The sequence below is a fragment of the Sabethes cyaneus genome, chromosome 2 (assembly GCF_943734655.1).
Source record: "Sabethes cyaneus chromosome 2, idSabCyanKW18_F2, whole genome shotgun sequence".
Lineage (NCBI taxonomy): Eukaryota > Metazoa > Arthropoda > Insecta > Diptera > Culicidae > Sabethes > Sabethes cyaneus.
In genome coordinates this window covers 146,169,601-146,193,522 of record NC_071354.1, presented here as the reverse complement: position 1 = coordinate 146,193,522, position 23,922 = coordinate 146,169,601, and the positions used below count along the sequence as shown (strand labels likewise).

The following is a 23,922-nucleotide window of genomic DNA, read 5'->3' as shown; positions in this document are numbered from 1 at the left end:
ATTTCCAGGTGTGCTTCCGAATGTTCCATCGTGCAAAATATGTACTACCGACAGTCATTCATCTGGCGGCGGCAAAGTCGTTTGTGATAGGATAGAAACCCTCTCTATTAATAACGGGACGAAAGAACTCTTCGCGTCCGACCTGTGCGATTGTATCCCCGATGAATATCTCTATCACCCTTATTCTGTATTTCGAACGGGTTGTTTTTTTCGAACGAAAGTTGATGGTATTCTCCATTCCGCCAGCAAAATCAAATGTGCAAAATAACTCGTTCGAAACAAGTCGAAAGAAATAAAGATCCGTTCGAAATACAGAATAGGCATTTATGTCATCTCCATATGTTCTCTCGAGAAGATCCTAGAACTCTTCTTTAACGTCATCGGGTTTGTCGTTCGTCGGTGCTTACACATTTATCAGGCTGTAGTTAAATAATTTGCCCTTAATCCTGAACACGCATAGACGGTCATTAGTGGGCCTCCTCCTAATGACCCGCTTCATTTGTTTTCCATGTAATACGAATCTGACTCCATGCTCTGCTTTATTACCACCACTGTAGTAAATATGTTACTTGAATGTCGTGCCCCCAATAGTATTTACTGCGCGGAATTCGCGTTCTTCCGTCTTCGACCATCGCACAGTATTGCTGCAACCTCGAACATCTTCTTCTGCAGCTCTCTTGCAAGGATACCTGTGCGTGCTGGTTCAAGTAGAGTCCTGACATTCCAAGTACCAAATTTCCAATAATCGTTGATCGTTTTTTTGCCCGGGTCCATACCGATTATTTCGTTATAGTTCATTTCTTGAATTGTTCATAGCATAAGTTTTTTTAGGCATGCCGCTTTACTGCGACATGCCGTCTTGGGTATAGCTGGCGAGATACAGTGTTTCATAAGTCAACCGCCCACTCCGAATCAGTCGCTGTTGTATGCCGCCCCTAACCTGGGATACAGCCGCTTACCTGGTACGGAAACGGCGATTCACCGTGCAGTGGGATCACCGTCGTGAGCCGCCTCATGGCGAGATGTGCTCAGAGCTCGCAAGGCTGTTCCTTTTGCCAACACTCAGCGGATGCATGTGTGCCTCGTTCCCTGTCGGTACACGACCTTAGTTTCCACCGGGGTTGGTTATCTCTACAAAGGTTGCTCGTATTCCGGCTGGTACCACGAGGAGGTAGGGATAGGAGTTGCTGGGTAAGTGGCTTAATGACCGCTGAGAGGTCTATTTTATAGCTGCAGCTACGCGAAGTACCGATGTTACGCATTACCCAGCAGTTTACCAACTGGAATGTTGTGATATTAATATCAAAATGTCAAGAAATTATTTCTGAACGCCATATTGATATTTCCATATTGATGATTGAAAACAAATTTCGTATGTGGATCTAAAGCTTCAAAAGCGAAAGGTGCATTATGTAAAAGGTAAGACGGCCTACGCGTTTGAAAGTTCAGAGCCACACAGAAAATTGGTTTTAAATCAAAATTGTACAATCATCATAATACGCCATTAAAATTTTGCAATTTTTGAACTAGTAGTAGATAAATATATATAAACTAGTTGAGCCCGAATCTTGCGATCCGGAAAATATAAATGTCTGTTCAGAATTCAGTAAACTGCGATTACATTCTATTGGCCAGTGTTTGTGAAGATGTTTAATCTTTGTATTAGTTCTTTGAGTTCTTATATTGCGTAATATAGCTCTAACATGTTGTACATAAAAGAATCAGCCGGAAACTGAAACAAATAGTTTTTATGGTCGTATTGGATTTCATTTAACTGAATAAAAACATTATCTCCACTATGCTGATTCTATAGGCAGGCAATGTGGCTGCTTAGTGTGAGTGGCTCTGTACCGTCTATTGTCTATCGTCTATTGTCATGTGGCAAAATTTTGACTTCGAGAAAAACGCATTCAAAGTTTGCTGCATTCGAAATAATCTTCTAACTCTGGTCTGATTAGAGTAAAATGTTGCTTAGAAAATTCTTGATCGTTTGCTATCATTAACGCATTTGTTAAAATTTTATCACCATTTTATTATAATTTATTTTTATTAAATGATATCGCGACAAGCAATCGAGTTGAGCAGGCGAGTCGAGCAGTCGAATCAAGCAGTCGGGTCGAGCAGTTGAGTCGAACAGTCAAGTCGAGCAGTCAAATCGAGCAGTCAAATCGAGCAGTTAAAACAACCTGTTCAGTCAAGCAGTCCGGTCGAGCAGTCGAGTCGAGTAGTCCTGTCGAGCAGTCGAGTCGAGTAGTCCAATCAAGCAGTTGAGTCAAGTAGTCCATTCGAGTAGTTAAATCGAGCAGTCAAGTCAAGCTGTCGATTCAAATAGAAGTCAAGCAGTTGAGCCGAGCAGTCAAATTGAGCAATTAAGCCAAGTTGTTCAGTCAAGCAGTCCAATTGAGCAGTTGGGTCGAGAAGTCGAGTTGAGCAGTTGAACCGAGTAGTCGAGTCGACCCGTTTGATCAAGTAGTCCAGTCAAGCAGTTGAGTCGAGTAGTCCAGTCGAGCAGTTGAATCGAGTAGTCTAGTCGAGCAGTTGAGTCGAGTTATCGAATCGAACAGTTAAGTCAAGCAGTCGGGTCGAGCGGTTCAGTCGAGCAGTTCAGTCGAATAGTCCTGTCGAGCAGTTGAATCGAGCAGTTAAGTCGAGCTGTCGAATCAAACTGCTAAGTCAAGCAGTTGAGTCGAGCAGTCGCGTTGAGTGGTTAAGTCGAGCTGTTAAATGATGCTGTCAGTTTAGTCGAGCAATCAAATCGAGTAGTCTAGTCGAGCAGTTGAATCGAGCATCGGGATAAGCAGTTGAGTCGAACAGCGGATTCGAATAGTCCAATCGAGTAGTCGAGTCAAGCAATTCATTCGAGCAGGCGAGTCGAGCAGTTGAGTTGAGTAGTCCAGTCGAGCAGTGGAATCAAGTAGTTTAATCGAGCAGTTGAGTCGAGCGTCGAATCGAACAGTTGAGTCGAGCATTATAGTCGAGCAGATGAATCATGCTGTCCAGTCAAGCCGTCCAGTCGAGCAGTAGAATCGAACAGTCCAATCGAGCAGTACAATCGCGCAATTAAGCAGTCGGGTCGAGTAGAAAGTCAAACAAATGTGTCAAGCATCAAGCAGGCGAATCGAGTAGTTAAGTCGAGTAGTCCACTCGAGCAGTAATCGGGTCGATGTGTCCAATCAAGCAGTTGAGTCGAGCAGTCGAATCGAGTAGTTAAGTCGAGTAGTCCACTCGAGCAGTAATCGGGTCGATGTGTTCAATCAAGCAGTTGAGTCGAGCAGTCGAATCGAACAGTTCTGTCGAGCAGTTCAGTTAAGCAGTCCAGTCGAGCAATTAAATCGAGCAATCTAATCGACCAGTCCAGTCGAGCAGTCTAGTCAACCAGTTGAGCAATCGAGCAGTCCAGCAGTCAACCAGTGAGGTGACTGAGAATACAACCCTTTGCACAGTGGGGATTTTTTAGAAAAAAAGTCCTTTATCTCTATATCTCAAAATGCCGCTAGGCTAGAGTCAATATTTTGATAACAAAAAAAATATTATAATGTTTGCGTGATGTTTGTTTGCGGCACGCATCTGTTTCCAGCAGTTTGTTTCCAAAAGAAGGGCATTTTACCCTACTTTTCTCGACATGAAGAGATGTAAAAGTCCATATTTCCGGATTCCGCGAAGATAAAATTGATCTTTTTTCACCATAAATAAGCTATCATCAAGAGGAAACCGACGGCATTTTACCCTAGTTTTATCAAAGATTACCAATAAAAGTGAATATCTCTGGATTCCGCTGGAATAAATGATTTTTTTTTTCACCAAAAGAAAGTTGTTTTCATATGCTTTTTCGTACAGTTTGGTGTTTGTTCACAGCATTTGTATTTTGTAGTGTAGGTCAAATAAAGATCATGCTATATTAATTTGGTAACGTTAACTGAGAAAGTTAGGGTAAAATGACTAATTTTGCCGTGATCAAATACCCTACCATTGGAAAATAAATAAAGTTAGCTTTCTTGTGGCAAAAAAAGATCGGTTTTATCCCATCGGATTCCAGAATTATTAATGAATACATCTCTGTACTCCTAGAAAAGTAGCGTAAACCCCCCTTCATTCAGTGCGTGCCGTAAACGAGGACCACACCATTAAATCCCAGCGGCATTAGGAGATATTGAGATAAAGGACTTTTTTGCAAAAAAATCCCCACTGTGCATTGCTACGAAAGTATGACGTCCTGTCAGGGGCCTGTTTTTAGTTACCGATAAGCCTCTTATGACGTCCTGTCAGAGACCTGGTTTTCGATACAGACATAAGCCTCTTATAAAAATAGATTATAAAAATAGACGATTCGAATTATTCTTAGTTCCTAGCAATATCATTCTAGTTGCATTCTGTGACATGAAAACCGATTGATAATGACTTCCTTTTTGAAACTCACACTTTGATGTAATGAATTTTTAGGGACTTAAAAATATGCTCGAATACGGCAACATGACCTAACATAGAAAAATGTTTTCGGTGTTGAATTATAGTATTCTTCATAATACCAGCAATAAATTTCTTTAGTCAAGGTGTTACCATTTAAATAGCACTATAAAACTAACAGATTTATTGCGATAAATCAAAGAATACTTATTGCTAGCTGTAAAATCATAATTAAACTGTTAATAACGCAAGTACCATGTTAGAACAAGTTGGTTGCGCCACATCTGTTATAAAACTACTTTAAGTGAAGGCCGAGTAATACAGTGACGTAACAAATACAAAATTGCTCTTATTGTGATTGCTTGTTAAATCGCAAAAAATCTGTTAGTTAAGTAGTGCTATTGAAATGGTACCACCCTAACCAAACAAGTTGATTTCTGCTAAGCCATATTGACATAGTTTAGGGCGTTTTTAACGCAAACAGATATTCACCAAAGCATAGTGTGAGTTGTAGAACGGAGTTTGTTATCAACCGGTTTTCATGTCACAAAATGCAGCTAAAATTTTGTCAGAAATTGAACTTGACCAATTGAATATATTTGGGTATTTTGTTTAAACATCTACTTTCAAAAATCAAAATCGGATGGCGCGTTGATTTTAGCCACCTATCATTCCAATATGCACTACGAAATTTAATGCGCACATGCTGCACAACTATGGAAATTACTGAAAGCGATTTATTATTTGTTCTTTCGGATATTTTATTATGGTCGCTAGAAATTAAACCGATTAGGATGCACTGGCAGTAAAACTATTACCTTTCTGCTCAAGGCTACATATTTTCAAGTTAACAAAGTTGGTTTGCCGATTGAGATTGTTTACCATAGAAAACTTAAAGCTTAGTAATAGCTTTCTATGGTGGTTGCCGTCGAGTAGCGAAAAATGTATCATTCGATTTTTATTAGCAGTTTTTTGAAGAATGTGATAAAACTTACATTGCTACTTGAGTTTCGTGCTAATCTTCTGCAGATTTCAATCACACGATTCCTATGTGAGAAACTCCTCCCCAGAGGAGTGTTTTCGGTTTCGCAGTGATTGTTTTCGGTTCGCGACTCCCGTCAAGTATAATCTCTTTGCAATAAATTTAAAGAGATAGAGTGTGTAATGTAAAGACGCAAAATGTTGTCCGCAGATGATGAGTGAAAGCCAGTAAGTAGCTCGAAACGTACGGACAGACTGGCACTTGAATTTGAATTTATTTTCGCCGAAAACCGCCGATCACAAGAAGCAAATAATAAATTTAATAGTGACGAACTTTTCAGCACTGAAAGAGAAAAAGATTCGAAACAAACTGCTGTTGAAACTCTCCAGGTTTGACCACTGGGAGCATTACGATTTGGTAACATTTTATGCATTTTATGCAAATTAAATGCGATAAACAACGATGCTGGTCGATAGAAATAGAAAGGTTTTGCACATAATTTTCAATAATTTTTATATTCCACTCCAGCAATAATGCCATCGTTTGGTGATTGTTATAATAATCTCTAGCTACTAATTGCTTTTATCTGAAGCAATACATTGCTAAATATGAACATTTACATAATGAAGTAGAATTCTAACGGATATCATCAAGTAGTTAAGGATTTTTTACCCAAACAGAAAACAATGCTTAGCAATCAATACATGAATTTCCGTGAAATGCTTCGGTTGCATAGGGTATTTGATAATTATCATAAATATTATAATCAAGACGAAACTTTCCAAATGTGAGATAGTTTCATGTCGTTGATGGCAGAATAACCTAAACTAGCTAAAAAAATCTGAAAATCCAATCATTTTACATCAAACTCTGACAACGAAAAGACACAGACCGAAACAATGCTGAAAAGCCATAAGTTGGCGCATGTTGTCAAGTTCGTTGGCAAGATAAAATCTACATAAACCATGTGGCTCAACCCGAAAAGTTTTTTCCAGCCAGTAGTATGCGACATGCATGGCATGTACAGTTTTATGCTTCAACTGTCCCACACGACAAACCGGCCAGGTCTCTGCTATGCTAATGTTTGTTCGATACCACTTGTCCTGCATAATTTTGTCTCTGCACTGACTGTCCCTCCAACAGCATGTGCAGTTTATTTTTCCAGGGTATTACAGAGCCAAAGCCAAAAAACCCGACCGGAAATCTGCGCCAGAAAAGTTTGCAAGAGATGTTTTTCGCTGTTAAGTTCTTCCACAGAAGAAAACTTGAAACATGCTGAAAAACCATTTTTCCTTTTGCAGGTTCACTGTTGTATCGTTTTGCTTTCTTTCTTTTTGGTTCAGTTTTAACATGTTGGAATGTATTGGCGGATTGGGGTGAATGAGGTGAACCCGAAAAGGGGCCACAATAAATCTTCGATTCAAAAATCACGATTCATGACATGCGAAGCACAGGTCCAGTTTGAAAGAGGCTTACAGTTTGAGATTTCCCTTGGCTGCCAGTGGATAGGCGACTTTCGGTGGGCCCGAAAGCTCGGTGACAGCTGCCACCGGAAACAGTATATTGGGGTGGGACACTCCGCACAACGTTGATCCTTCCGATAGTAGATAGGCCACTTGGCTTAGCGAGGCACCATCTGAAAGTAGAGCACCAGGAAGAGGGACAACAAATTGAGAAGATTAATGGTTAGTTAGCTGGGTCGAATTGATGCGAACATGGAAAATGGATCACCGCAATTCAATGGCATCGGGTGCACACAACAAAGCCGAGCCGGGCGTACAGATAATTAAACAAAAGGCAGGGAAACAGGAGTCCGGATTTCATTACAGTGGCTTCAGGTATAAGAGAAATCTAAACTTTATATGCTTTTCCACGAAAGCAGAAGCTTGTAACATTCTAGTTTAGTTAAACAGTTATATAAGCGAGTCGTATCGTTCAAAAACCACTGAAATGCCAGCTCCAAGGCTCCGACAATAATCACCACAGCCCACACAGTAACCACCTTCAACTTACCAACAACAGTTTTGATAAGGACATCTCTGGTTTCCCCGAGGGGATGATGTAGAATACCGTAGAAGATCCGGCCGTAGGTTCCCTCCTGCGCCAATTGTTGGCAGATTATGGTGTCCGGTGAGACGGCAATGCGCCGGAGCTTGTCCTTTGGGTTAGAGCTATTGCTATGGATACTTCGAGCCGGAGTCGATAGGCTGTACACCTGCAATAATAACGGAAGGCAAACGAAATTGAAGAGAAATCAGATAAGTGCATTTGACGGTCCAGTCTGTGGGTGTGTGTATGTGTGTCTGTGCACGTGGATTGTGAGGGGAAAACCGAGACTCTCCCCACTCACAGCGTAAATCTGTTGCCGGCAGCTAGCTAACCTCGGACTGTGCGAACGCCTCGGAGGATGATTTTTGTCCGAGGAGTGCTTGTCGAAAATGTAATCTATCAATTTCGGTCCTCACCCGCTCTTTGGTGTTACCCTTGAGACTGATTGTATACGATGGAAATTGCCTGTCGACCAGTGTCTGAGGGATCATGTTTCCAAGTGAAATGCGATTTTGTGTAATGAATAGCGTCAAGCTGAATGGACTTTCAGAAGTTAATTAAATCAAACATAATTGATATGGGAATAGTTTTCGTTCATGGTTCTTACAAAAGTTCGCAATGATTTCTAATTGCAACTGCAGTCGATACGAGTAGGTTTATTATACATAAAAAATATTCACCAAAAAGTGGAGGTAAGAGAATATTTTATTACTCATATTTTATGAACTGATTAAGAATCAAATACACAAACTTTTCAAGTGTGAAGTAATAATCTCCTTTAGATAATATAGGCTTAGGTTGATGTAAAATACTATGTTGAATGTTAAAAATATTGTTAAAATCGTTAAAAAACGGAAGACTAAAAACAGAATGTATTACGGTTGCGACAATATCTTCAAGTCCGGTTGAGATCGCTTGTGTTGCATTGAAAAACCTTCTGTACCCGGAAAGTTTTTGCGATGGATTCGATTTTTATCTGTTCTATAATAATACACTACACTGATAGCAAAACTTCAAACTTTGCGCATTAAATTTCACGAGCAGTAGGTAGTCGAACATTAGAGCAACGAGAATCCTTTCCAACTCAAGCGAAGCTACATTTGAAATACAATCCTATCGCTCCATTCGTGCCAAAAATTTATCCTCTCACCTTTGACTGTACACTTCAGCCAGCCGGCAAGAATAACGGTCAGACACCTGAGTCTTTTGTTTTCTCATCTTCAGGCAGAAGACTAGTTCAGGAATTCTATTCGGTCTACGTTCCAGTTCACTCTTATCCGACAGCAGCAGGAGCAGCAGCAAAAAAAAACTACATAGAAAATTTTCACCTGTGCTAGTCAACAGTCTTCTGGCAGGAAAACGTAACCCCAAACCAAACAAGAGCAACAACTGGTGGGCTGCATTTTCCGCCACCTTTCGAATTTTCATCCTCTATCAGGTCGGTCCTTCGGTTGTGGGAAGTCCCTTTCATTCACATACACACACACTCACAGCGCCCCGTCCGGAAGTATGTTTTCATGCAAAAGGTGCCACCGAAGCTTGGCTCCGGTTTTGTGTGTTTGGATGTTTTCGGTTGAAATCGTAAACTCTCTGCTCGTCACCAACACGGTTTTCATCGCTGCTGGCATCCGTTTGCTGTTGGAGTTAGTTGGCATTCAACGAGAAAAGCGGCTTTCCTCTGTTTTCTGTTAATGACATCGAGGAATGAAAAGGCTTTAATTTGATACAGGGATCCCGGAATTTCGTCTGCTGCTTTTCCCTTCGATTTTCCATTCCGTGTGTCGGAGAGGATTTCACCGCTGCTGCTGCTGCTGCTGCTGGCGACGTTGTGATATCGTAAACAATATGAATTCGAGATTCTTTATGTTAAGGTGTTGACTTGGATAAATGTGACCTCGACTGAATGCGAAATGAGTGATACCGTGCTACCGCTAGAGTAACGATTCTGGCTATGGAATGACGGTGAACCTTTTGTGCGATAACCCTACTGAAACGGGGACCGACGAAAATTAATTGGAAATTTGAAATACAAGCTTTTCGTATCATGATTTAGTCCCAACTGAACTGAACTGTACTGAACTGAACTGAACTGAACTGAATTGAACCGAAATCAGCAACTTGTGAAGTAGCTAAAATGAAAAATGAATCATTTATCGAGTACAAGTCATCCTCAGGTGTAGAGAGAAACGTTTTCACGCTTTACGAATCTACGTAGCGTGTTGGTTTCAAGTGTGTTTTCACTTCAGTAGTGTATCGATAAAACTGGTTGAATTAGTGGAATCGTTTGGGTTTTCTAGTTTCCATTTTTCTCTATCAGAACCAGATTTTTTTGTGCGAAATATGCATACATGATGAGATTTAATGAAAGAGAAAGTGCATCGATCCCCAAGCAGCACTTGCAACATCTTCCATGTTGCTATTAAGTCTTGTTTAAATTGCAAAAAACTTCACCGGTTACAGTATTGAAACACGCAACCAATAAGCAACTTCATGTTATTAATACGTTGGATTCAGGTTATCCAGTACTTATACTGGTTGTCACAAATATATTAGTCTATAGCTAGTAACATGAAACTTCATCGCAACATCGTGTTATTATAATGTCATTGCTAAATAATAATGTCACATGATGTTGCATCATGTTGATTACGGCATATTTTAAATAAAATGTAACCAAATAAATACAATCAATGTAACATCTTATTCCGCCATATTTTTATGGAAAAATGTTTTTATTTTAACAATAATTACACGAACATTCATCAGGAATCCATGGCATTTACTAAAATATTATTTGATTACAGTATCTAGTTCGATTTTACACTGCATTTTTCTATCGTAAACGAATTCTAAATCTGGCTGGTTTAATTCTTTAAACTTGAAAATTAACAAATTAATAACTTTCACGAGGCGCATCAAATAATACAAAGCAAAATTATATCTTACACGATAAATTTTGAATGGCATGAAGATTAGCTCATAATAGGCCCAAAAAACTAAAGTTTGGTTTCGCATTAAGGATAGTAATGTAAATAATTTTCGTCTTGGAGACCAGAGAGGAAATTTGTGTCCCGGTTCCCGCTAAACATAATTCGCGATTACGAAGTTGCTCATAATTGTTTTGTTTTTGTGCGAGGAAAAAAGAGAAGGAAGTATTTTTGTTTTTGTTTTCACGCAAGTTTTGACAACGCGGCATAGGATTTCATGGGAGTGTGAATAGGCTTAAAATCTCTTTTAGTATCGTAGTCGCGAATGGATAGATAACGCGCAATGATGTTTCATCAAACATCTGTGTAACAATTGGTTGCATATAGGCTCCACCCCTTGCGCTTTTTCAGTCACATAACAGTTCGATAAAGGTAACTGATGCGAACTTTTACCATACTTGAATGTTTCAATTATAGTTGCGTAAGCCTTCATGCAACAAATGGTGCTGCTTGGGTCCATGGAACTCTAAAAAAAACTAGATTTCCAAAAACTACTCTAGAAGATAAGGTTCTTCTGCTTATTCTTTTTCTTCTTCTAACAGCATAGAGCCGGGGTGGCTCTAGCCGTATCAAGAATTCTTCTCCACCCCGTACCCGGTCCTGGACTAGCTAGGGTTAGCTAGGTTAGAGTCGAGCCATCTAGCACGTGGCACCCCTCTATTCCTGGTGCTGGTGGAATTTTTAAAGAGAACGGATTTCACCGCGCAGTCATTGCAGTCTTCCTTCTGTAGAGGACTTCCGATTGGATAAGCATTTTGTACTTCGTCAGCTTTGTGCGGAGGTGTATGCTTCTTGATCTAAGCGCCTTGCGAAGGGAAAAGTAGCCTTGACTTCTGCGTCGTAATGCGCCGTAAAACCACCTTAGTCGCATTATTGTCGATGGTGACCGGACATTCCAAACATATGAACTCATCAACCACTTCCAATTCATCGCCGTCAATTGTCACTGTCATCTCCCCGTTCAACATTGCTATACAGGATCCTATTGCCTCCCAATTGGTTTCGAGGTAAGACGCTGGTCTAATAAGCCAGTTTGCTTTGCCACCCCATTGTCGCAACCCTCTGCGCGATTTAAAGGGTCTCGAGAGCACCCCTGAAACACACACGTAGCACATCACACGTTCCAGGATAGCGTTCATCAGCCGCGTCAGTTTGTCCCGGGAAACCCGTTCTCGTGCATAATCTGCCATAGCTGTTCGCGCTCAACTGTATCGTATGCTGCCATGAAATCCACAAAAATGTGACTCACCGTTATACTCCTGACATTTCTGTAGGATTTTTCGGAGAGTGAAAATCTGAGATAGCATCTAGTAGACGGCGTTGACCAGTGTAATGCTGCGATAATTACAGCAATCCAGGCGATTGCCCTTTCCCTAAGTTGGGACCATCCACCTCTTCCAACGACTCCTCCGGTAGTTTCTTACTTACTTACTTAGGTGGCTTGCCGTCCTAAGACAAAGCTTGTTGAACAAAGTTTCTCCATGTAACTCGGTTGAGGGCTACCGCTCTCCAATTCCTCGGACACCGAGTACTCTCCGCCAGATCTCGCTCCACCTGGTCTAACCATCTTGCTCGCTGCGCTCCTGGTCGTCTTGTTCCTACCGGATTTGAGGTGAACACCATCTTTGCAGGGTAGTTGTCCGGCATTCTTGCAACATGCCCTGCCCATCGTATCCGTCCAGCTTTAACCACCTTTTGGATACTAGGTACGCCATAGAGCTGTGCGAGTTCATGGTTCATCCTCCGCCTCCATACTCCGTTCTCCTGTACGCCGTCGAAGATAATTCTTAGCACTCGTCTTTCGAAAACACCGAGCACTCGCAGGTCCTCCTGGGGCATTGTTCATGTTTCATGCCCGTAGAGAACAACCGGTCTTATAAGCTTGTACAGGGTGCACTTTGTACGGGGACTTAGTCTGCTCGACCGCAATTGCTTGTGGAGCCCATAGTAAGCACGACTTCCGCTGATGATACGCCTCCGAATCTCACGGCTGGTATCATTGTCCGCCGTTACCAGTGAGCCAAGGTAGACAAATTCGCGACTACCGCAAACTCATCGCCGTCGATCAATATACAGGGTGTTCAATAAGTTCGAATACAATTTTTCATCGTTGTGTAAGTGCGCATCATGTGCATTCTGTGTATTAGTATTTGTGCCAGCTTTAGCCTTATATATAGGCTAACCGACGCGCAAGGTGTCTACTTGATGTCAGTTGTTATTTGCTTACCGCGCGCGATAAAGGAGTGCCGCAACGTCGTAGTAAAGTTGTTGGCGAGAGATGGGCGGCTCGACGACATATTTCGGCAGTTGAAATCCCACGGGGTGAAACGGAATTTCATCTATAACACCATTCGCCGGTACCGGAAGACGGGCTTTGCCAAGGACAGCTCTAAATCCGGGCGGCCGCGTTCGGCGAGGCCGCCAGCAGCAATCAAGGTGGTGAGGGAGCGGGTTTGCCGAAAAATGAACCGCTTGATCCGGAAGACCGCTGTTGACCTGGATGTGTCGATCGGGACTGCCCACATCATCATGACGAAGGAAATGAAATGCAAGCCGTACGAGAAACGCAAGGTGCACGGGGTAACGGAGGCTACAACGAAGAAGAGGCTGGACAGAGCAAAACTGATACTTTCACGGCACGCTGGGCAGCAGCTCGTGTTCTCTGATGAGAAACTCTTCATCTTGCAACAGTCGCACAATGTCCAAAATGATCGGCTGTGGGCGCCGACGTTGGCCAGCATCCCCCCGTCCCACATAAACATCCCGCGGTTCCATAATGCCGCGTCGGTGGCGGTTTAGTGGGCCGTATCCAAGCGTGGGAATCTTCAATTGGTGTTTACCGAGAAAAACGTGAAAATCAACACTGCGTACTATATGACCGAGGTTCTCGAAAAAGGTTGTGGCCCCGGAGCTTCGTGACCTCTACGGGAAAGATCATTACGTCTTTCAACAGGACGGCGCACCGGCCCACACGGCGAATATCGTCTAAGCGTGGTGTCGGGAGAATTTGACTGATTTTCTCGATAAGACGTTGTGGCCTCCCAGCTCCCCGGATATTAATCACCTGGACTTTTATGTATGGTCGTACATGCTGGTCAAGCAGAACGAAAATGAGCACTATGGACTAATTAAAGAAGCTCATTTCCAAGATCTGGGACCCATGCCCATGGCCCAAGTGCGTGCCGTGTGTGATGATTTTTGAGAAACATCTCACCACCAAATATGTCGTGAAGGTTCCCAAAAAACACTGCTCCAATAAAAATTAACTCAGAAAAGAATACAGTTGGATTTCGAATTTGGCATGGCTCGATTTTGGCAACAAAAGTATTCGTTTTTGGCAACACAAGATATTTCACTTCCAAAAATATGCTTAAATATCAATCAGTTTCTGTATAAGGTACACCGGGGCAAGTGGGACCTAAGCAATGCATAGTTTGGGTTTATTCCACTGTGTTTTATATACCTATGATTATTTCAAAATTCTTTCACAGAAACTCTTCAGTGGTATCACTTCGAAGGATTAATTACGAAAAAGGCCTTTCAATTTACATGAAATGAATCTGGAGGAGAATTTTCAAAATTATGGCGATAGGTCCCAGTTGCCCCATTTACCGGGGCAAGTGGGACCTATATTCAAATTTGATTAAAGAGCGTAAAATAATAGTAAATTGTGTATGTTAATATACAGCAATCTTAAAGCATTGCAAGAAGCAATCAAAAACAATATTTGTACGAAGAGTTCATTCAAAAATAGCGTAACAAAATCAGACCACAACGGGCGACTTTATAATTTATATAAACCACAGATCGTGAGCAATTACGCTGTAAAGCATTATTGTAATGAAATGTAGTTGAATATGTTGTTGTATCCAATTCTTGCGAGACGTAATGTAGGATTAACCATTGTTTAATAGCTCGAAAATACGATTATGATCTGTTTGTTCTACCCTGCCCAATTCGGTAGAGTTACTCATAAGAGATAGTTAGGTTATAATAACCACAACACTTTATTGTTTCAATTCTAGTTGCAGATTTGCTTAATTATATCAAATTTAACTTTCCAAATTCAATTAACATCGTTTAGGTGTAACCAAAATGTGACCAAACCGTTTGTAACCTCACAAGCTGTGCATATGGGCTTCTTTTTTAGGGCCCCTTGGTTTAGTCCTTTTCGGTTTTATTTTAAAGCTTCACTGGTATAAATATTATGTAACTGAACTCAAAATGTTCGATAGTTCATCTAAAAAGTGTATATTAGTTTTGTGCTGAAACACTTTATTTTTAATAGGTCCCACTTGCCCCGGGTGCTTTGAAGTGCCGACCTTATTTCGACCCATTTTTTTAAATGCCGTTTGTCAAATTAAACAACTAGTCTTCGGATGTAATTTGTTAATACACTCATTATGTTTACCTACTGTCAGAAAAACATATACTTTTACGTAAAGCCTGTGGCCAAAATATTATTTATAGAAAGGTGCGTCAAACTTACAACGCAATTTGAAAATAACGCTCAAATTGAAAGTCCAATTTTGATGTTTGGAATGCCTGTTATAAATAATCTATAATTTTAATACATCCGTTTGAGTTGTATCTTGCATTTCTAGAAAAGTTCGGTTGGAGAAGATGAGGTTGAAGAGAGTTATGAGCTCCGTTCCCACTTACCCCGTATTCCCACTTGCCCCGGGGTACCTTACATGCTTTAAATAACGAAAAATTATGCCCACAGTATGTTCAGTATCTTCCTGATCGTTCGCAGTACGAATATTTTGGTACTTGCCTTGCCTAAGGGCACAATACCTAGTCTCGTGATAGGGCTACCATCTTATAGTACCGAGTCTTTCTGTCCTGTGTAAAATCAATATTGCTACAATCGTCTTTTCCAAAGTGTACAACTACAATGAAAAAAACAACAAAAATTTAGGTTTTCATCGTGATAATTTTGCTTTATTTCATCACATTTCACGTGACTGATATTCTCTTGCGATTATTGTGCTTCTGCGCTTAAAATTATGGCGGCCCAACCATGACTACTCAAGTGGCCTGACCTTTACAAATAGCGCTTTTCTAGTAATTCACCTTAGCCTTCCCAAACACCTTACTGGAGGGGATTTTTCTATAGTCTTCGTGTGCAGCACAACACACTTCATACATTTTCAAAATTTATCTCGATAATGGCATTTCATGAATCATTTTTTTTGAAGAAAAGTTCATTGCGCCTTGTAAAGTGTGTCTTTACTCCCGACTCTCGTTGACCGTGACCGTACGCGATGACCTTTCTGTAGCGCGAGCCGAACTTAACTAACTCGTTCTGATCTTGTATCGTCTGCATCACTTGATCAGCCGATTGAACATTCGTCATCGGGTCGATCGGAACTTGCTTCGTATGCACAATTATACTCGTTGGTGATCATGCTTCGTTTCCCGTAACCTAACCGTTACACGCCTGGAAAACTTTTTTTGTAAAATTTAGTCACTGAATTCAGTACGGGTGTTTTGAATACACGATTGAAATTCACAATATTGTGAAAAGTTAGCTATCACAGCAAGAAGTTTTACAATGGTTGTATCATAGATATCATGAGTTACTAAAACTAAAATCGTGATGGCCCGACCATAACAGTGGCCCGACGATAACGACAATACCCTACCTTATTGCTGGAGCTTTGCAACGATGTATTTAGATTTCTGAAATTCCTTTTGATACTAAAACTATGGGTGAATGCCAAAAGGTGGCCCAACCACGACGACATTCCCCTACATATTGGAAACAGCCCAATTTCGCGCGACAATAAATTTACTCAGCGCAGCAACAGCACTCTCTCATGCATCGCAGTTTCTTTTGTGTTTATCGCTAATCGCAATATAACGTTTGACACCTGAACAAATAAATAGTTGGTAAACATTGTTTTTATTACCGCGTTCATGTTGCGAAATTTAATATCTTCGAATTGCAATGTCGCAAACATATTCAGCTCCCGGCTCTCGTATACGGTATCAAAATCACTATCCCGGGCTCACGGAAAAATGGTAGTAAGATGCTATGGAGAGGTATACGAAAAGCTTGTTTTTTATCAAAATTAGGCAGAAGTTAGGGTATGTTGCTACATCGTCGTAAATGCCTATTCCCGTCCTATCCAACACAAATTATTAAAAATATCAGCATTTTTATGACATACAATGCAAAACTAGTTATTCCCTAATATTTTAGTTAGTTGTCTATCATACGCGATCAATCAAAGTGAGCTGAGATCCATTTAAATGCTTTTTATCATTAAAAAAGTCCTACCAGCTAAATTTCCTACGTTTTTTCGTGCGACGAAGAAGACAATGTCGACTAATCGTTTTAATTTCCGTCATTCATAAATGAAAATAACTCACGCAAGGCATTGTCGTTATTTTACAGCCAGGAAAACTTGCCTGACCTGCAGAAATTTTGCAGAATAACCTTTTGTCATGCCGTCCTACACAAATACATGCGCGTTAGCTTCGTAAACGTTGTTGTGATTTTTAGTTCGGACGATGAAAAATTTTGATGGACGGATTTTAAAACGGTACGACGAATTTTAGAAATGAAGTCAGTTGTGTAATTTCAATAATATGCTTTAATAGTCGCTTTTCAGTGATTTCAAACTTCACGGATCGGAAGGTAAGTGTGTTTTAGTCAAATCAGCACAAGAACTTTTGGAGTATTCATTAAATCCATCCAACGAATGATGAAAATTAGAATGGCTTTACTTAGTACGATGGGAATTAGAATAAAACCCTATGAGAATTAAGCATACCTAAGTAACTGTATCACAAATAAAATGTGAGTGGTAATTGCTTTTTAGGTAGATAAACATATATAAGTGAGTAATTTTGATTTTACTACGGCTAGAAAAGTGCCATCTCTTGAAAAGCAACGGTCCGTGTGGTGTCCTATTAATACATTAATTTCTAGGTGCAAATATTGTTAATTTTGTTTCATGTGTCAACCATTCGCGTTCGGGTTGATGTAAACCGAATAGGGTAAAAGCATCAGTTTTGGCCATAGTTTGTCAAACTTTCAAGGATATCGATCATGTTTAAAAAAAACGAATAAACTAAATATGTTTAATATCATTAATAGGTAATTTTAGTCTTAATCTTCATAATGTATAAGTTTATTTGAGGGAAATTTACTCTTTTGTTTTAATTTTTGTCGAATGAAAAACCTCTGCTGGGTTCCTATTTTGGCCATAGCGTTCTTGTATTCGCCACTCTGTGTTCCTATTTTGGCCACCCTGCTGACAATGTATTGCAAAACATGTTAAACAACCATGTAATCTATTTTACTGAGTTAATTATCTTTTAATATGCAATTGCAACGGATCAGTAATGCTCCAGGAATTTTAACCTTTACTCGCCCTCATTATTTGTGCAAGTTTGCAAAAATTGGTTTTCGAGAAAAAAGTCAAAACAATTATTTTTTCTTTATGCTCAAGTTTATTTGAAATTATTTCTAATAGTTTAAGCAGTTTTCAGTTATAAATGCGTTTTTGGAGCAATATAAGCAAGTATGGGAAATCTTTTGGATAATTTTCATGGTCGGTGATTCAACAACTTCTGCTTTACTTTATTGCTTGCTATGAATGCATTCAGTCAAACAAAGTTATCCGATTTACGACACCGTAAATTAAGAGCGTTTACCATAAACCACTACTGCAAAAAATGGCATTCAACTTTCAGCTGTCCATAGGACAGATTCTTAAGTTGTCGTAATAAATATATTGATGCATTACCTACAAACATGTGAAAAGTGTGTAACATCCTTATGACAATTTACTTAAAATCTTGTGATAGTGAAGAGTAATTATCACTAGATATCGTAAAGAAAAAAGCAATTAGCCTTTCTAACGATGCTGTTGTTTGAGCCTCTCAACCCCTGTGTAGAAAAATCGTCGCTTATACCGAAAATTATCAAAACATGTTTAAGCTATTCTAGAAATAGATTATATTCCAAACAATATTTTGAAGCCCGATACAGTACTTCCCTATGTAATCGTGGAACATTAGAACCTATCGAGATCTGAAAGTAAAACTTGACCTTCCATTTGAGGAAACTATATGTGTTATTTAATATATTCCAGTATTTACATGGCTTTTCAAATTATAAGTGGTCATTCAACCCCGTTCTCTTTGACCAAGTCCCCATGTACAGAGCAAAGCTTGAGCGACTTTTTTCCTGAGACGCTGTCCTGAAGGATAATCAAATCATTTATCAAAATAATCATGATTCCTTCGTGGTTTAACCACGTGAAAGCTTCCACGTCCGCCTTGCTAGCTCGGGCGCTGGCTGAAGTTACAGTTTCGGGAGTCCGAATTGATAGAATTAATGACGGGCCATAAACGTAAATAAAAGTTACCAAAAATGTGAATATTTTGAACAATATGGAAATTACATGGAAAATTGTTTATGAATGGAGTATCACGAGGGTTTTTGGTAAGAAAATCCTTCACATTGAATAACTACGAACGGCGCTACACTGGAAAATCGCGACGTAGCATTTTTATAAGCAAGGAAATAATCTTTTACTCCTCCCTAGACAGTATCGTTCTGGTATCCCGTGTTGTGGTTTTCCGCCACTTGCCACGGTATCAAATTGTAGACCTTAGACACCGTATATTTTACGGGCCACGTGTTCCAAAGACGTTGATGTATCCTGAACACAGGACTGAAGCGTACTTTGAGTGTACGCCTGACAGGCAATGTTTTTCGATAAAGCCATTGTTTTGTGTACAATCTTGAACAAAGAATATCAAATAATTAATAACTTTATTGATAAATTATTCAATTTAGGAACTCACTGTCTTCCAGCGGTAAAACAAAAACAAATTTTGGAAATCCGCGACCACAATTTTAGAACTAAATAACTATAGACTTTTCGTATGGCGAAAACGGGCATATGAAATATGAAACCGCTTTGACGTATGGCCAAAAGCGGTACAGCAAACGCTTTTGGCCTCCTTTGACTAAACATCTTTTATTTTTATAAAAATGTCTGCTTTACGTTTAACATATGATCGATATAGTTTGAAAAATAATCCATTATATCTTATGTGAAACCCAACGAAAAATAAATAATTTTGGATAATAAATGTAACGTACTTAAAACTGCTCTCGTGTTATGCTGGTAGTAGGTTATGTGGGAAATTAAGGGCGGCTCTTTTTATTTCTGCGATGTTCATAGAATAATAGTTTTCTTGTATTAGTTTTCATATAAGTTATACGAAAAAATATCAGAAATTTGATTTAGTTTCATCTAAAGTTGTGTTATAAGCCATATATTTCATCCATTAACACTTAAACACAAGTGTGGCCAAAACAGGTGCTATGGCTAAAACCGGTGCTTCTGCCCTACACGGTTACATACAGCGTCGCACTGATTATAAAACACTATACGATCAAAAGAATGAAAGAGATGAAATTATGAGAGCTGCATCAATGGAAACTTCAGAGGTGGGCACCGCTAACCGTAATTTTAGCTTCGCTAACAGCTAAACCGCTAATTCATAACGTTAGCTTCGATAACCGCTAACCGCTAAATTAATCAACAATTTAGCGGAAGCTAACGCTAACCGCTAAATTGATTAGAAACAAGCGCAAATTTCGCAATATTTTTTTGAACATCGATTTTGGAAAATTTTGTGAAATAATTTTCCAAATAATATATTTTCTGGATCGCCAAAACACATTACATTTTCGTTTAAAAATATTTGCTCTACTACATGCTTGGTTTCTGAGATATGAATTATCAAAGTGGTACAAATAAGGCAATGGTACAAGAATTCTCCGGTGCTGTACACCTACCGCGATTTCTCAGCAATCTATCGATCATCAAAACTGACTTTTGGTATATTGTTAGAGCCCGTTATAAGCTTGTTAACTACCAAACACCAACTAAATTGACTAAGAGGAAACTGGGAAAATGCAGTGGGCGTGTACCTCCACTCACCGTCTTACTCTGTTAATGAATATTTCAGGAATCCGACTTTTTTGGTCATCACTCAGAAATAAAAAAATAACACTATCGTGAAATTTTATTCCCCAACAAACACACATTTGTCAGTATGTGAAACAATAAAAAATATTTTGGAAATTTTCCATAAGGTAGAGTATAGTTTTTCTAAGCTTGCTTTGGAATTTTTCACTTCCATGGTAAATTTTGTGAAAACTTTTTTCCAAATAACAATTTTGCTGCATTGTTGAGAAAACTTTGTTACATTTTTATAATATGTTTTCAATGGTGCTTGGTTCAAGACTTATGAATTTTTGAAGTAATGTATGTGAAGTAAGTGAAGTGAATAAATCCAAAAATTTCTCTTGATGTTTTCTGAGAATATAGGTGATCTAGAATTTTTTAGATATTGATTTAGTCCGTGAGTACATTTACTGTGCTCGCGTACAAAAGTTTATAAAGTTTTGGGATCCTTCAAACCAGATCTATGCGATTGAGAGATAATAGCTAGATAGTTGAATTAAAAGAAAATTTTCATATTTCTCAACAAATTTCCTCTTGCTAAAAAAAGTTAGCGGTTTATTTAGCGGCACATAAATTTAGCGGAAGCTAACAAAACCGCTAACGGTTTTAAAAATTAGCGAAAACGCTAACCGCTAAACAAAATGTTAGCTGAGCTAATTAGCTGTTAGCGGATTAGCGGAATCGTGCCCACCTCTGGGAAACTTCTAGAAAGAATCCGTCGAACATACACATGTTTGAAAAAATTTAAACCGTAAATGCGCGTTCTTAACTTACACTCTTAAATGATTCTACCTGTAAATAGGTCGGATTTAGTTAAAGCTAGGTTGAAACTACTCTAAATGCCTTAAAGTGTACAAACTCAAACTTTGGGTAAAAATTTCAACCAATTTTGGCGACTTGCTACCGATAATTGAATTATTCTCTATGACAAATAACGCAATTTTAAGTTCCTACTACCAATTTTTTGGTTGAAAAACTAGTCCAAATCTGAGTTTGTACACTTTAAGGGCATTTTGAGTAGTTTCCACCTAACTTTAACTAAATCCGACCAATTTACAGGTAGAATCATTTAAGAGTGTAGCTCATACATCCTTAAAATCATTGCAAGGAATCTGAAACAGATAATATGATGAGAGATTTAATAATCCAGGGTCTACCAGAACATGAAATGACTCCTAATAAGTCGTATATTGATACGAACTTTTAATAGTAAAAATGGAAAAGCACCTAGAGTTGATGCTATTCAGATTAAATTAATTAAATATGCTAACGAAGTAATTTTACAAGAATTTAAGTCTATCTTGTGCAGGGCATGAAACGTAAATTGCCTTCCAGATGCATGGAAAAGATTAATTTCATTCCAATGCTTTGAAAAATCAGAAGAGTTGTGATCAAACACGACCGCATGGTTGACGTAGGACGACGTAAGTTGGTTTGTTGCATGATTTTTGTATATAGGCACACTTTGCTATACGAAATCGATGACTGTGACAGAGAAGTTATCGAAAAATGTCATGCTCACAGCCGTTGTAGGTCAACCGTTAGCTAGGAACTTATGCTTTAAATTCATAAACTGCGTCAGAATCGGAAATTATCGAAAACTGTCTGACAGTCGTTAGAAATCTAAATAATTATGTTGACGGATCATAGGATAACAAATGTGAAAATGATTTCAAAACTAAATGCTGGAACGGCATTTGTATAAGTTCTACTACGTTTACAATTTTAAGGGTTCTGCAGTTTCATTTGCCAAAAAAAGGAACTTGCTGGATCATTTACATAACTGTAGCCACCTAATTAGTGAAGATCGAGCAGAATTATTAAGAACCGTCTGGCTAAATTCAACACTTCTCCACAAATTCTCCGTACCATATAAAAATCATGCAAGTAACGCACGTGGACGGCAGGCCACCATGATACAGACTCGAATACTCGACTCTTCGTCCGAGACATATACAGCAGTCCTCAGAACAAGGCGGTTATGAATAAGAACGTTTCCAATAAGGATGGTCTCAAGTGATTCCATTAACCCATTATGACCCAGCGTATGATATATCATACCTCGTCTTCAAAACCTGTTTACTGCTGAATTTCAACAGTTAGCATTGTTAATATATCACTACAAGAGAGATAAGACATCAATCTGATGTGTGTGTGATATAATTTGTCAGTTTTTGTCATTTCATCTGTATTTTCAACAGTGCAAAGTTGTGACAAATGGCGGAAAAAAAGTTGAAAAAATGGCGAAAAAATTTTTGTCTCCAAAACGCATGAAAAAGTCTACATTTAGTGACGAAACATTACCTGACATGTAAATTAGTATTTATATGTAAAGTCTATCACAAAATTCGATAAGAAATCTGTAAAAAACTTTGTAATTTGTTGGTTTGAAACTTGGCCTATAAAATATTTAACCTCGGATATTTTGGCCTTGAAAGCATTCCAAATGACGATTTTGCGTTTCCCGACACATTCGAGCCATAATATAATAGATTACAAAGTTTCACTTCATTTGGTCCAAATTTAGGTATACCCGGGTCATAATGGGTTAAGCGGTCAAACGTCCTTATTGGAGTCTACGTAGCATATAGGAATTGACGTAATTGGTACCAACGTACAATAACTTATGATCCTGATCGTCTAGAGGTATGGCGTCTTTGGCAAAATTGTTCAGTAAACTAAGAACCTTCGGAAACAAACATTAGTAGTTCAGTAGTTTTCTCGCTACGTGGCATTAGTTTATATGTAATATTGTAGCTCAAACTATTATGCAAATGACTGTCATCTTGTAGATGACATGAAAAATAGTTAATTATTTTCTCAATGTGCGGCGCTAGTGTATATGTGACCCCATTTTATACGCTATATCCCACGATCCATGTGGCTTAAGAGTGACTGAGTAAATGCAGCCTTGAAGATGGTATAAAAAATAATTCAGAATTACCTCACCGTCTATGTAATAATATTGCATAAACTGTATTCCGCGTTTCTGACTATCTATAATGTTGCGATGTTCGAGAAACTTATTCATGCGACTGTCAGCTTCAAGTAGGTAGTATAGTAGTAGGAAAATAATTCAAAATTTTCCCATAGGTGGGTGCTAGTGCAACGAGTAACCAAAAATATTACTTTCTTTAGAAATACTTGAGTAAGGACTGTATCGAAAAGTCTTTAGCAACATCTATCTGTGAATAAAAATGAAAAACGATCATTATTTCAATTTTTGTTTTCGGTTTATTGAAGATCAGTACGACTTGAAACAATAACACGGCTTACATTAGTCAAAATATTAGGTTCTAAAGAATGAGCGCACTTACGGTAAAAGTCCTCACAGCAAATTCTGCACACTAGCTTTTGTGCATTTCCTGGATGCTGCTGTTCAATTTTTCTTGCATTCCTCCATGCTTTGGGAAACTGTTCCTTCCCTCCTGAAAATTCTCATTACAATCGACCAGTAACGTTCAATTGGTCAGTGCTCCGGACAATTTGGTGGATTGAT

The 23,922-nt window shown here is 39.1% G+C and overlaps 1 protein-coding gene across 1 annotated transcript in view; it reads right to left on the bottom strand.

Annotated features, from left to right (window-relative positions):
- LOC128736154 (tyrosine-protein kinase Drl) overlaps nucleotides 1–23,922 on the bottom strand; it is a 180,677-nt gene that overhangs the window by 38,371 nt on the left and 118,384 nt on the right. The window contains exons 7-8 of the mRNA XM_053830634.1: nucleotides 7,400–7,601; nucleotides 6,863–7,022 (exon numbers count right to left, since the gene is read on the bottom strand). Coding sequence (XP_053686609.1) covers nucleotides 6,863–7,022; nucleotides 7,400–7,601 — 362 coding nt within the window. The remainder of the gene's footprint in view (nucleotides 1–6,862; nucleotides 7,023–7,399; nucleotides 7,602–23,922) is intronic.